Source organism: Hyaena hyaena, unplaced genomic scaffold (assembly GCF_003009895.1).
Source record: "Hyaena hyaena isolate Hyena2069 unplaced genomic scaffold, ASM300989v1 scaffold_181, whole genome shotgun sequence".
Taxonomy (NCBI): Eukaryota; Metazoa; Chordata; class Mammalia; order Carnivora; family Hyaenidae; genus Hyaena; species Hyaena hyaena.
This window is the reverse complement of record NW_024080813.1, coordinates 995,621-1,009,979: the sequence shown is the minus strand read 5'-3', so window position 1 is coordinate 1,009,979 and position 14,359 is coordinate 995,621. Positions and strand designations below refer to the sequence as shown.

The following is a 14,359-nucleotide window of genomic DNA, read 5'->3' as shown; positions in this document are numbered from 1 at the left end:
TTAAACCAACCATCCCATCACTATTTAAAAAAATTTTTTTTAATGTTTTATTTATTTCTGAGAGAGAGAGAGAGAGACAATGTGAGCAGGGGAGAGTCAGAGAGAGAGGAAGACACAGAATCTGAAACAGGCTCCAGGCTCTGAGCTGGCTGTCACCACAGAGCCCGACGCGGGGCTCGAACCCATGAGCCATGAGATCATGACCTGAGCCGAAGTTGGACGCTTAGACTGAGCCACCCAGGTGCCCCAACTATTCCATCACTATTACAAGTACCTTGGTTCACACTATTATTTGTCTTTTGGACTACTACAATAGTATCCACTGGATATCCATACCATCAGCCTGACTTTAGTTATTTAAATCTAAACACAAGTTGCCAAAGTTAGGGTCATTAAAAACACAGGGCCTGTTCCTTAAAGAAAATCTGACATTTTACAATTTGCCTTTGAAAATCCATCCTATTGTGGCTATAGCTACAGCCTTGTGTATCTTTCTTGTATTCCAACCCACAACTTTACCTTCCACTATTACACACCTTATGTTCATAGTCACCTTATGTTCCCTAATAACACTAGGATCTGTCAAAATCATGTGCTTCTAGATAGAGTTTTTCCTCTGCCTGGAAGACATAAACAGCTGAATTTCTCATATCTTTCAAAAATCCACACAAAATTTATCTCTTTCTGTGGAACTCTCCCAGCAGCTCCAAGCTGCCTATATTTGTGTACATATCTGTCTCCTCCACTAAAATGATGTCCTTGAGATAGGGAAAATAATTAATTCATTTTGAACCCCTAATACTTACCTCATTGCCTAAAACATAGCAAATGCTCAGTAAATGATAGTAGATGAATAAATCAGTGCAAAAGCCAGACAAAACTAACAACTCTATTTTTTATTCAGGTATAATGAACATACAGTATTATATTAGTTTCAGGTATATAAGATAGTGATTCACCAATTCCTTACATAGCTCAGTGCTCATCACAATAAGTGTACTCTTAATCCCCTTCATCTATTTCACTCATTCCCTCCCATCCCCCACCTTTCTTTTTTTCTTCTTAAATAGTTTATTGTCAAGTTGGTTTATATATAACACCCAGTGTTCATCCCAAGTGCCCTCCTCCATGCCCATCAACCCCCCCACCTTCATTTCTAAATATTTTATTTATTTTTAGATGTCCTAAAAAACTCAGTCTAGAGGGGAAAACTGAAAAGAAAATAAGAAGTGTATGTGTACCCTTGGTTTCTCTTATAGTAATGACACAAAGGAAGGGGAATAAAGGGCATGATGTCTAAACATTCTTATTGTAGTATCCATTATTCTTACTAGAAGCCCTAGAAGGTTTTTCTGGCTTTTAAGCAGTATATGAAAATTTAGGATGAGAAATTTCTTCCATTCTTATGTTATGGGTGTTGATCAAATTAAGGCAGTCGGGTGGAGGTCATGAGCAAGCCAGGTATTCTGAAGTTTTATTCTCCTCCTCACTGTTTTTTACCTTACAAACCAAAGATAATAAAAAAGATCTACCTTTTTTTATTTTTATTTTTATTTTTTTTAATGTCTTTATTTATTTCTAGGAGAGAGAGAGAGACAGTGTGAGCAGGGGAGGGTCAGAGAGAGAGGGAGTCATAGACTGAAACAGGCTCCAGGCTCTGAGCTGGCAGTCAGCACAGAGCCCGATGCGGGGCTCGAACCCATGAACCGCGAGATCATGACCTAAGCGAAAGTCGGATGCTTAACTAACTAAGCCACCCAGGCACCCCTGATCTACCTTTTTTTAAACTATTGTTTTTCTAACTTTTATTTAATCCCTTTAAATCTACAGAAATGTATGTTGTGGAAGCTCAATGCAGTCAAACTCATGCATTTAAACTTTTCATTACTAAAGCCTTATTATCAAAAATTTATTATAAATAAATAAAATTTATTATGAACTCTTTACCTTATAAGGCAGAAACAATAATTTCTCCATACTGTCAACTCAAATAATGCTCCTAAAATACTGCACCTTTATGATACAGATGGTGATACTGCCATCATATTATGAAGCTTTCCTTCCTCCCTAATAATAATGGGTTAAAGTCAAACTTAATCTTCTAGATTTAAAGATTTGGTGGATGGTGATGACATAGTTGGACCAAAGCAACCCCTTGAAATAAGATGTTTTCTAAATATTTTCTGAAGCCAACTCAAAACTATTGACTACACTTAGTATTTTCAAAAGTATTTTTGGGGCCCCTGGGTGACTCAGTCAATTAAGCATCTGACTCTTGACTTCAGCTCAGATTATAATCTCATGGTTCATGGGATTGATCCCCGCATTAGACTCTGCACTGACATTGCTGAGCCTGCTTGGAAATCTCTCTCTTCCCGTCTCTCTGCCCCTCCACTGCTCATGCTCGCTTGCTCACTCGCTCTCTCTCTCTCAACATAAATAGGAGTGCCTGGGTGGCTCAGTCAGTTAGGCGTCTTACTTCAGCTCAGGTCATGATCTCACAGTTCGTAGGTTCAAGCCCTATGTCGGGCCCTGTGCTGACAGTTGGAGCCTGCTTTGTATTTGTGTCTACCTGTCTCTCTGTCCCCCCCCCCCCCGCTAGTGTTCAGTCTCTCTTTGTCTCTCAAAAATAAATAAATGTTTAGATAAAAAATTAAAATAAAATAAACATTAAATTTTTAAAACATTTTTTCATTGTTTTTGTTTTATAAATCACTTGAAAAAATTTATGAATGTTTATCTGTATCTCAGCTTTCAGGGCACACATAGAAAGATGGTTTCATGTGAGAATAACTTGTCTTCTCAAGTATTCTTATCAGTGTATCAAGCAAATATTAATTTGCTTGCTACTTCTGCAGTTCAAGCAAACCCACTTTGTAAGAACCATTAGCTGTTTGTAAAGATATTGTTTTTATTTTATTTTATTTTTTTAAAGTTTATTTATTTTGAGATAGAGAGGGACAACCAGCAGGGAAGGGGCAGAGACAGTGGGGGACAGAGGATCCGAAATGGCATCTATCCTTTCCTCAAGACACCATTATTTTCAGCTTTTAGAAAATTATCACAATATGCTTATTCTGTTAGCACAAGAAATTCTAGGAACAGCTGTCAGAAAATTGTAGAATATATACTACTCTATGATTTAAAAGGTACCCCTTGGATTTGGCTCTCTTGTAAAATGCACACTGCACCATCATATATTGTTGTCCTGGTACTGGGGATATACATATCGAAGAATGATCATAGCCTCAGCCACTGTGGAATTTACAGTCTAGGAAGGATACAGAGGATAGAACAAAGGAATGTGATGCAGACTGAGAGGTAAGAGAAAACTTTGCTTCTGTATAGATCCAAAAGGTGTGTGAGAATTAACTAAGAGAAAGTGCTCAGGGGAGAACATTCCATGCAGAGGACTAGCAAGTGCAGAGGATCTGTATTGGATACAAGCAGAATCCATTTAAAAAATAGAAAGGAGGCTGAGCATGTAGAACCAAAGAGAGGGTAATATTAAAAGAGTCTGGAAAAGTAGGCCAGGGGCCAGGCCATTCAAAATCTTATAGGCCATATTAAGGACTTTGGTTTTACTTTTAAAACAATGGAAAATCATTTGAAAATTTCAAGTAAGAGTGGTAAGGGGTGACAAGGATATCATGATCAAATCTGCATCTTGAAAAGATTGCTCTAGCTTCAACAGGGAGAATGGATTGGGGGCTCAAAGTGGCAGGACAATACCTCTTTTGTAAAAGCTCTAGATGGCACTCCCTAACCCCCATATTGAGTTATATTCAGTTATGAATGGCACCCAAAGAACACATTAATGTAATGTAATGTGTGTTGCAATGGTAGAATATTATAAGGCTATGGCAGTAGTCTAGGTCAGAGACAATGGTAGTTTGTATAGAATGGTAGCAGATTTGAAATGGACGGATCTGAAAGTCAGGATACAGAGGTAGACTTCATATATCAATAGAGTTGCCTCAATGTAAAGTAAGTTGCTTCAACATAGATCAATGGAACAGAATAGAAAACCTAGAAATGGACGCACGACTATATGGTCAACTAATCTTCAACAAAGCAGGAAAGAATATCCAGTGGGAAACAGTCTCCTCAAAAAATAGTGTTGGGAATACTGGACAGAAACATACAAAAAAATGAAACTGGACCACTTTCTTATACCATACACAAAAATAAATTTAAAATGGATGAAAGACCTCAATGTGAGACAGGAAACCATCAAAACCCAAGAGGAGAACACAAGCATCAGCCTCTTTGACATTGGCTATAGCAACTTTTTACTAGGCATGTCTCCAGAGGCAAGAAAACAAAAGCAAAAATGAACATTGGGGCTTCATCAAGATAAAAATCTTTTGCATAGTAAAGGAAGTAATCAACAGAACAAAAAAGGCAGCCTTCAGAATGGGAGAATATATTTGCAAATGATATATTTGATAAAGGATAAGTATCCAAAATCTATAAAGAACTTGTAAAGCTCAACACCCAAAAAACCAAATAATTCAGTTAAGAAATGGGCAGAAGACATGAAAAGAGATTTTTCTAAAGAAGACATCCAGATGACTAACACACATGAAAAGATGCTCAGCATCGATCATCATCATGGAAATACAAATCCAAAGTACAATGAGTATCATCACTTGTGAGAATGGCTAAAATTAACAACTCAGGAAACAACAGATGTTGGCGAGGATGTGGACAAAGGGGAACCTTCTTACACTGTTGGTGAGAATGAAAACTGGTGCAGCCACTGTGGAAAACAGTATGAAGTCTCCTCAGAAAGATAAATATAGAACTACCCTACAACCCAGCAGTTGCACTAGTAGGTATAAAGGATATAAAAATATTGATTTGAAGGGACATAAACACGTTGATGTTTATAGCAGCACTATTAACAATAGCCAAATTATGGAAAGAGCCAAAATGTTTGATGAATGGATAACGAAGAGGTGGTATATATGTGTATATATACATGTATATATAGTTACATATATAATGGAATATTATAAAAAAGAATGATATCATTTGCAATGATGTGTTTGGAACTAGAGTATTATGTTAAGCAAAATAAGTCAGAGAAAGACAAATGACATATGATTTCACTCATATGTGGAACTTAACAAAACAGATGAACATACAGGGAAAAAGAGGGAGAGAGAGAGAGAAAGAGAGAGAGTGAAGAAAACCATAAAACAGACTCTTAACTTTAGAGAACAAACTGAGGATTGCTGGAAGGGAGGTGAGTGGGGAGATGGGCTAAAGAGATGATGGGTATTAAGGAAGGCACTTGTTATGATGAGTATTGGGTGTTACATGTAAGCCATGAATCACTGAATTCTATTCCTGAAACTAATGTTACACCATATGTTAACTAACTACAATTTAAATAAAAACTTGAAACTAACTAAATAATAAATAAATAATCAAATAAATAAATAAGTAAAGTACTTCAATAGTAAATCCAATTGTTGATTAATTTTGTAAAGATAAATCTCTGATATTCTATGTTGACTAATCCTAGGAACTTATTTGAAACTTAATTATCTTCATCATTTAGAGAAAGCTTATTATTGTTTGTATTATTCAGTAACAAAATCCCTTGTAAACTAGAAGGGTACCCTCTAGGCTTATACTGTCCTGTATGGTAGCTACTAGCAACATGTGGCTATTGAGCACTAATGTGGCTGGTCTGAATTGAAATGTTATGCAAGTGCTGTCATCTGCAAATATACTCCAGGTTTCGAAGACTTAGTATGAAACTGTTTAATGACTCTTCATACTGATTGCATACTGAAATGATAATATTATATACGTATATATTGGATTTGTTAAAATTAATCTTACTTTTAATTTAAAAAATTTTCCTAATATGGCTAATAGAAAATTTTCAATTACCTATATGGTTTACATTATATTACTACCAGACAACACTGATCTGATCTAGTCCACAAAGAAGGAAAGGTCGAAGTACTTTTAACTTAGATGGCATGATGGCTGGCATCACCAGAGAGGTGCTTTAGTATCTTTAAACTTCTTATGATAGATTATGATTCCAAATTCAAGGTTTCTGTCCCCCAATTTTATTCCTTATGATACTTACCACAATATGACTGTAAATGTTAGTGTTGGCAAGAGAAAGTATCATTTTATCATCCAAACTAATAAGTTTTGGTCTGGGCTTGATCCTGGGATCCATTTTAATAACTTCATCATCAAATTTCAAATCCTGGGACAGTAATAATCCTTCTGAAATTTTTTTGCTTTCTTCTAGAATAACATTGTTGAATGAAGAAAATAAAGAGTGAGCCTTGACCTAAAAAATTTATTAAAAATATTGAAAATTTGGTTGCTATTATATAGCACTTTGAACAAGAACTAGGCTATGTAGAAAAGCCTACTTAATTTTTTTCAGTTATATAGTATTATCTATCATGATTAGAATCACATTAGGAAATCAATGACTGTAGATTAAAATTGTAGGCTAAGAATTAATGTGTTCATCCCCTTCCACTGAAAAGTCCTTGAAAACTGGCAAAAGGTAATTTTTAAATATTTTTTTGGGGCACCTGGGTGGCTCAGTTGGTTGAGCATCTGACTTCAGCTCAGGTCATGATCTCGCAGTCTGTGGGTTCAAGACCCGCATCGAGCTCTGTGCTGACAGCTCAGAGCCTGGAGCTTGCTTCAGATCCTATGTCTCCCTCTCTCTCTGCCCCTTCCCTGCTCATGCTCTGTCTCTCTCTGTCTCTCAAAATAAGTAAACGTTAAAGACTAAGAATTGTGAGACATAAATCAGAGGGGACCAAACTGACAGATGAATGTGAGCAGAAATGTAACCTGTAGCCAAAACATATGTGAGAGACAAGCCACTTGAAGAACAGATCCAGAGAAATTTGATGTTCAGAGTGAACAAGTAAAATAGCAGTAGGATGCTCTAGGTAATTAGCAGGTGATTAAGTAATTACGGTAAGGAACTGTGGATGAATTAGCATGAAAAACATAAACTGAAATGGCTCTAGAAAAAATCATCCATAAGAGAACTGCTTAAAATTTGGGGGGATAAAGCATCTATAATAGAACAGGCTGCTATAGAAAAGAATAGGGTGGGGCACCTGGTGGCTCTATTGGTTAAGTGTCTGACTCTTGATTTCAGCTCGGGTCATGATCTCATGGTTTGTGAGTTCGAGCCCCAGCTCTGTGCTAACAGTGTGGAGCCTGCTTGGGATTCTCTCTCTCTCTCTCTCTCTCTCTCTCTCTCTCTCTGCCCCTCCACCATTTGTGCTGTGTGTGTGTGTGTGTGTGTGTGTCTGTCTGTCTGTCTGTCTCAAAATAAATAAATAAACTAAAAAAAGAGAAAGGAATAGGATAACACTTTAGAGTAAAAATAAAAATAATTAGTGAAATAAAATATTCACTAAATGCTCTGAGAAACCAAATGGATATGGCAGCAGATCAAATTAGCAATGTGAGGTTAATATTGAGGAAATCTCTTAGAATAATAGAATTTAAAAAAAATTTTTTTTAATGTTTTATTTATTTCTAGGAGAGAGAGAGACAGCGTGAGCAGGGGGGGGTCAGAGAGAGAGGGAGACACAGAATCCGAAACAGGATTCAGGCTCTGAGCTGGCAGTCAGCACAGAGCCCGACGCGGGGCTCAAACCCACGAACCACGAGATCATGACCTAAGCGAAAGTCGGATGCTTAACCGACTAAGCCACCCAGGTGCCCCAGAATAATAGAATTTTTAAATGGAGATGTAAAATATGAGAGAAAAAAAATTAAAAGTCATGGAGGATCAACTCAAAATGTCCAGTGTTTAAGTAATCAAGGTTCCAGAGGGCTGAACAGAGAATGGAAGAGAAAAGATAATGGAGGAATTAAGAGAAGAAAATTTCCCAGAAGTGAAGAAAGAACTGAATCTTCAGGTCAAAAGAGCTAATGAAGTGGCAGGCAGATGGATGATGCAGCTAAGGTCTTTGCTGACATCAGTCACTGAACAGTCACAATAGCCAGGACTGCCCACCTCTTGACTTCTTATTTGAGTTTTATGTTTACTATTTGTCTGGGTCTTTGCTGAAAGCATACTTGGCTGAAACAGTCTCATTCATAATAACAATATAAAAATATAAGTGCCCAGAATTATACTTAAAACCTGCATAAAGAAAATTGTAAGAGAGGACTTGAGTAAATAGAATAACTTATCATGTTCCTAGACAAGAGGCCCAATACTGCCCAAAAGTTTACCCCAAATTAAGTTTTAAATTCAATACAATCTCAATCAAATCCTAAATAGAATTTTAAAATAGAACTTAATGGGGTGCCTGGGTGGCTCAGTCAGTTGAGTGTCCAACTTTGGCTCAGGTCATGATCTCACAGTTCGTGGGTTCAGGTCCCACGTTGGGCCCTGTGCTGACAGCTCAGAGCCTGGAACTTGCTTAGGATTCTCTCTCTCTCTCTCTCTCTCTCTCAATCTCTGCCCTTTCCCTGCTCTGCTCTATCTCTGTCTCAAAAATAAATAAACATTAAAATAGAACTTAACAAGCTGACTCTTAATTTTATTTGGAAAAGAAAGCTTTCAAGAATAGCCAAAAAAATTTTTTTAAAGATGACTGGGGTCAGGGAAAGGGAATTTGTCCTGCTGCATATCAAAGTATATCATAAGGGTTATAATAACCCAAAGTGTGGTAGGGGTCCAAGGTTAGACAAAGAGATCAATAGAATAGAATAAAAGAATCTATGAATAAACCCCTTATATATGAAAATAATTTTAACAATAAAGATTGCACTTCCAAATAGAGCAAAAAAGATGATGCTTGGTCAAGTAGCTATCTATTTTTAAGGAAAAATTATTTGATCTCTCCCTCCCTCACATTGCATAAAATAATTTCCAGACATACCTAAAAAAACTTAAAGTTGTAGAACAACCTATATATAAATATTGGAAAAAAATAAAGGATAAAATTTATGTAAGCCTCTGTAATGAAACTTAAAACCCAGAATTCATATCAGGAAATCTGGAGAGATCTGACCTCTTAAAAATTAACCAGGAAATTACAAATTAAAGTGACAAGGTTTTTGCTACAAATAGATTTAGAAGACAACTGACATAAAATATTTGCAACATATATATAAGATAAAGGATTAATATCCAGAATGTATGTAAGCACTTTTCCAATAAATATAAAAAAATAGAGTCCAATAGAAAATAGTCAAAGGAGGGGCGCCTGGGTGGCCCAGTTGGTTAAGCATACAGCTTCGGCTCAGGTCATGATCTCATGGTTGTTGAGTTCAAGCCCCACTTTGCGATCGGTGCTAACAGCTCAGAGCCTGGAACCTGCTTCAGATTCTGTGTCTCCCTCTTTCTCTGCCCCTCCCCTGCTCATGCTCTGGTTTTCTCTCTCTCTCTCTCTCAAAAATAAACATTAAAAACATTTAAAAAACTGAAAACAGTCAACGGATATAACAAGTGATTTATAAAATTACTATGAAAGAATAAATATCCTTTTTTTTGCCCACAGAGTGGGAAAGTAAAAGATTGATAACATTTTGTCTTGGTAAGCATGCAAAGAAACAAGCACTGTCACATACTGTTGGAAATTTGTAAAATAGCCAAGACTTTGTGGAGAGTACTGGCAAAATATATCAAAATTTAAAATGTATATACCCTTTGACTATCCAATTCTACCAATCTATTCTGCAGAGAAATTTCCATATTTGTATAAAGATGTATCTATAATGATGTTCATTGAAATACTTTTAAAATAATAACAAGACGGGAAACAACCTATATGTTTCATGAACAAGAGAATAGTCAAAGAAATTAGATATTACTGGATAGAATGCAGCCACCAAAAGAATATAGACCTATATGTACGAAGTGGAAATATGTCCAAAACATGTTATTAAAGGCAAAAAAGAAATAAAAAATACTTAGATCTTGATTCTACTATATAAAATGTTACATGCTGTTAAATATGTAAATGTGTAGAAAGAAGAATGAAAGCAAACCCACAATTTTTAATAGTGGATTTCTTCATGAAAGGGAGTGGTGCTGCAGATGAGGTGAAATAAAATGTTCATATTTATTATATATCTTTCAATATACTTTGAATATTTTTCAGTGAGACTGTAGCCATATATTACTCATATAACATATTTGCCTATAAAAATATTTAGGTATCATAATGACTTTTTTTGAAAATGAAGCCCTTCACAGAATAACCACTATATGTATGTTTATGTATAAATATACAATATAAACTTGACAATACATTATTAGACTTCTGTTAATTATTGTTTCTGTTCTCTTCTCATTTAAGGAATTCCAATTTTAAAAATACATCCATACCATTGTAATATACTCAAATTCAACGACATATTCTGGCAAAACAAGATCATGATCAAAGACAAACCACTTGTACTGCCGAATGCTGCAATCACAGTTCCTCTGTCCCATGACAGAATCTAGAGTAAAATCAATAACAAAACAAGAAAAAACACTCTTCAAAATGAAACATAATATATATTTTTCATTATTACACAGATTGATAAACAATACATTCAGTAAGTTTTAATCATTATGTTATTGAGATTTTTTTCTATTTTCCACCCCTCCTATATAGTTTCTTAATTCTTTTTATTTTTTCTGCAGGTTTTTTTTCACCCTTTAATTTTTAAGTTTTTAAAGTTGGAGATATAGTTTACACATAACATTGTATTTGCTTTAGGAGTACAACATAAGTTGATACATGTATATATTGAAAAATAATTATCACAATAATTATAGTTAACATCCATCACCAAGGATAGTTACAATTTTTTTCTTGTGATGAGAACTTTTAAGATTTACTCTCTTGGCAACTTTCAAATATGCAGTACAGTATTGCTAACTACAGTCATGCTGTACATTATAATCCCTAAGACTTTTTAAAATCTCAAAACTGGAAGTTTTTAACTTTTGACCACCCTCACCCATTTTGCCTACTAGTTTATTTATTTGAATATTTAGTATGGTTTAGGAAGGTGTGTATGAATGCCACATAGACAGGTGGATTGTGATGATTGATTTTATGTGTTTACTTGTCCAGACTATGGTGTCTAGTTGTTTGGTGAAACAGCAGTCTAGACCTTGCTACTAAAGTAATTTTAGATGTAATTAAAATTTAAATTAGTAGACTTTGAATAAAGTGACCAGTTTCTTAATTCTAGAAATTACTAGTCACCCTTTCAATACATAGACTAGTAGGGTTTCATTTTATCCATCATATCCTTTTCATACTTTGTCTTTTTCCTATTCAATGTGTGGCCATATACTTTTGACAAATGTATTACTCAAAAACCTTTGTTGTTAAAAGTGAGTGGGTTTTGGGATGCCTGGGTGGCTCAGTTGGTTAAGTCTCCAACTCTTGGTTTTGGCTCAGATCATGATCCAAGGGTGACCATGACCATGATCCTTGGATCATGATCTGAGCCCCACATTAGGCTCCACATTGAGTGTGGAGCTTGCTTAAGATTCTCTCTCCCCCTTTCTCTCTCTTCCCCTTTCCTGCTCATGCTTGCTCTCTCTCTCAAAAAAAAAGGATGGGTTTATCTCTTGAAATACATATAAATACATGAAATACATAGAATATACATGCAATATATATTATAAATGAAATACATGTGATATATGTATCATATCATATATGTGTATATAATATTCATATAACATATAAAATACATATATAGTATATGTATAAAATGCATGAAATTTCATATAAAAATATGCATGGGTGTGTAAATATAAAATAGAAGTTTACAAGGGTGACCTTGGTGGCTCAGTCGGTTAAGCACCCAACTTTCAACTTCAGCTTAGGTCAAGATCCCAGGGTCCAGCCCCATATCAGGCTCCAGGGTGAGCATGGAACCTGCTTAAGATTCTCTCTGTTCCCCTCCCTCTGCCCCTCTCCTCTGCTCATGTTCTCCCTCTCAAAGAAAAAAGTTCACAAAATTAAAAATCTACACACATACATAATGTCATTGAAGCAGGGAACATAAAAATAGAAGTTCATTAGTAGCCAGCAATAGATTTTTTTAGAAAAGTTTACAAGCTTTGTTAGGTAGAGTTTAAGCTCTCTACATCTATTCAGGAAAATTAAAGCACATTTCTCTTTTTATGGCAGACATACTTAGTAAATACTTTCGAGGAATGAACACTGAATTAACCATTGGATAGTTAGCTTGATTGATGGAGTCCTGTTCATGAGCCTGAACACTCTGGCCAAGGAAAACCTTTGTAATGAGCAGGATGCCTAAATATGAATAAAAAATCATTTTAACAATAATTCATTTTAGTAATTTTCCCATATCACCTTCCTTATTAGTCCCAGACTTGACTATATGTTCTGTAAGAAGCGCGGAGATCCTTGCTACCTTGTTTGTCATTGTAGAGCAAAACAGAAGCTCAGTAAATATTTGTTGAACAAATGAAATAATTATAAAAGAGGATTCCTGTGATTAAAGCAAAGCTTTACAGAAAAGGAAGACGGAAAGAAAATAATGTTTTTTATTAAGCAATTTAAAGTAAGAAACTTTCTGTTGTTGTTATTAACAGGGTAAAAATTCATCTCTGAATTATCATCACCTGGCACATCACTTAGATCATGGGAGGCACTTAATACATGTCTACTAAACGGATAAACATTTTTTCCCTTTAGATTCCTAAAGAACCTTTGCATTCCCTCAATCCTAAGGAGCTCTAGGAGTCACTGAATCATGTAATGTGACTTGTAATCACTAGGCAAAACATTCAGGTGACTTTTTTTTAATACTATGTGCAAGTTATAAAATGCAAGTTGATAGAATCTAATTGTTTTGGGAAGCATTTCAGAAGAATCTAGAAAAACATGATGAGGTGTTTCTTAAGACAAGAATGGAGAAGCATGAGAGAAAAGAAGCAAAGGGTTTTTTAAATAAGGAGTTCTTTCTATATTCAATAATATGCTTAATTTTCTGATTATTATTAACTGAATGAAAGACTGTAAGACACATGTAGTTCAACATGAATAATCTTAGCAGAGCTGTAGTCTGGAACCTAGAATTTCACTCTTAGAGACTTAAATTAACCAAATTTCTGACTGCCCAGTCTTCAGTAGCTTGTATAGTGGAGACCAAAGAATAGGTGTCCCTTACTCCCTGACCAGGTCAGTTCTCCTTATTATATATTTTTTGGTAATATTCACTAATATTTAATCTCTGTTATAAAATTGTTATGTTATGAAAATTGTAATTTTACATTTATTTGTGTGATTATTAATGTTTGTCAGTACCATAAAGGAGCAACTGTGTCTAGTTTGCATAGACTGTATCCATATTGCTACCAAGTGCCTAACATACAGTGAACATTTCATAACACTGGTGGGACTGACGTATGGACAGTGGGAGGGCGAGGCAAGAGGACCTGATGAGCTGAACTCTTCCTCAATTTATGAGGGAACTTCTCCCGGAAGTGTCCTGCAAATTGGCTCGTATGCTTTTATTTATCTATATATTTAAGATGCAAATAAACTACTGATCATTTGAATAAAGTACCAAAAGTTTATCCTCTGTGAGGCAATTTATAAAGAAATCTATACCCTACACAGTTTGTCTTTAGCCAGTTTTAAATTTACAACCAGCTTTTCTTATCTTCTATTAAAACGATTAAGGACACATAAGGCATGCCTTCCCAAGTGCTTGGTATAATGATTACTGCATAATTGCGCCAAGTTCTCTTTTCTCTTTCCTGTGAATTTGGGGTGGTGTGTGTGTGTGTAAAACACAGATATATTGAGTTTATTTTTAGGATGCAAATTAATGAACAAAAGCAGTCAGAGAGGAGCTAAGTTGGCCATGCAGTAGGAAGACCCTAGGCTCAGGTTGGCCCTTGAATGAACAAAACCAGACTTTGAAAAGTGCCTGTTTCATATAAACTGGAATAAATATGAGTAACAGGGGCGCCTGGAGGGCCCAGTCGGTTAAGCCTCCGACTTCGGCTCAGGTCATGATCTCAAGGTTTGTGGATTTGAGCCCTGCATCAGGCTCTGTGCTAACAGCTAGTTCAGAGCCTGGAGCCTATCTTCAGATTCTGTGTCTCCCTTTCTCTCTGACCCTTCCCTGCTCACTCTGTCTCTCTCTCTTTCAAAAATAAATAAAACATTAACACATTCTTATCTATAAGCTTGTTTCTGTTTGTGATTAATTGTTTTAGATATTTAGGTGCTCCCATATTCGGTGCGTAGACATTTATGATTGTTAGTTCTTCCTGATGGATGGACCCTGTAATTATTATGTAGTGCCCTTCTTCATCTCTTGTGATTGTCTTTAATTTAAA

General features: G+C 35.6%; 1 protein-coding gene across 1 annotated transcript in view; it reads right to left on the bottom strand.

Annotated features, from left to right (window-relative positions):
- The window catches only part of LRRC9 (leucine rich repeat containing 9), a 118,212-nt gene that overhangs the window by 59,191 nt on the left and 44,662 nt on the right, over positions 1-14,359 (bottom strand). Inside the window, exons 14-16 of the mRNA XM_039240754.1 lie at positions 12,177-12,299; positions 10,358-10,473; positions 6,113-6,325 (exon numbers count right to left, since the gene is read on the bottom strand). Of these exons, the coding sequence (XP_039096685.1) occupies positions 6,113-6,325; positions 10,358-10,473; positions 12,177-12,299 (452 nt within the window). The remainder of the gene's footprint in view (positions 1-6,112; positions 6,326-10,357; positions 10,474-12,176; positions 12,300-14,359) is intronic.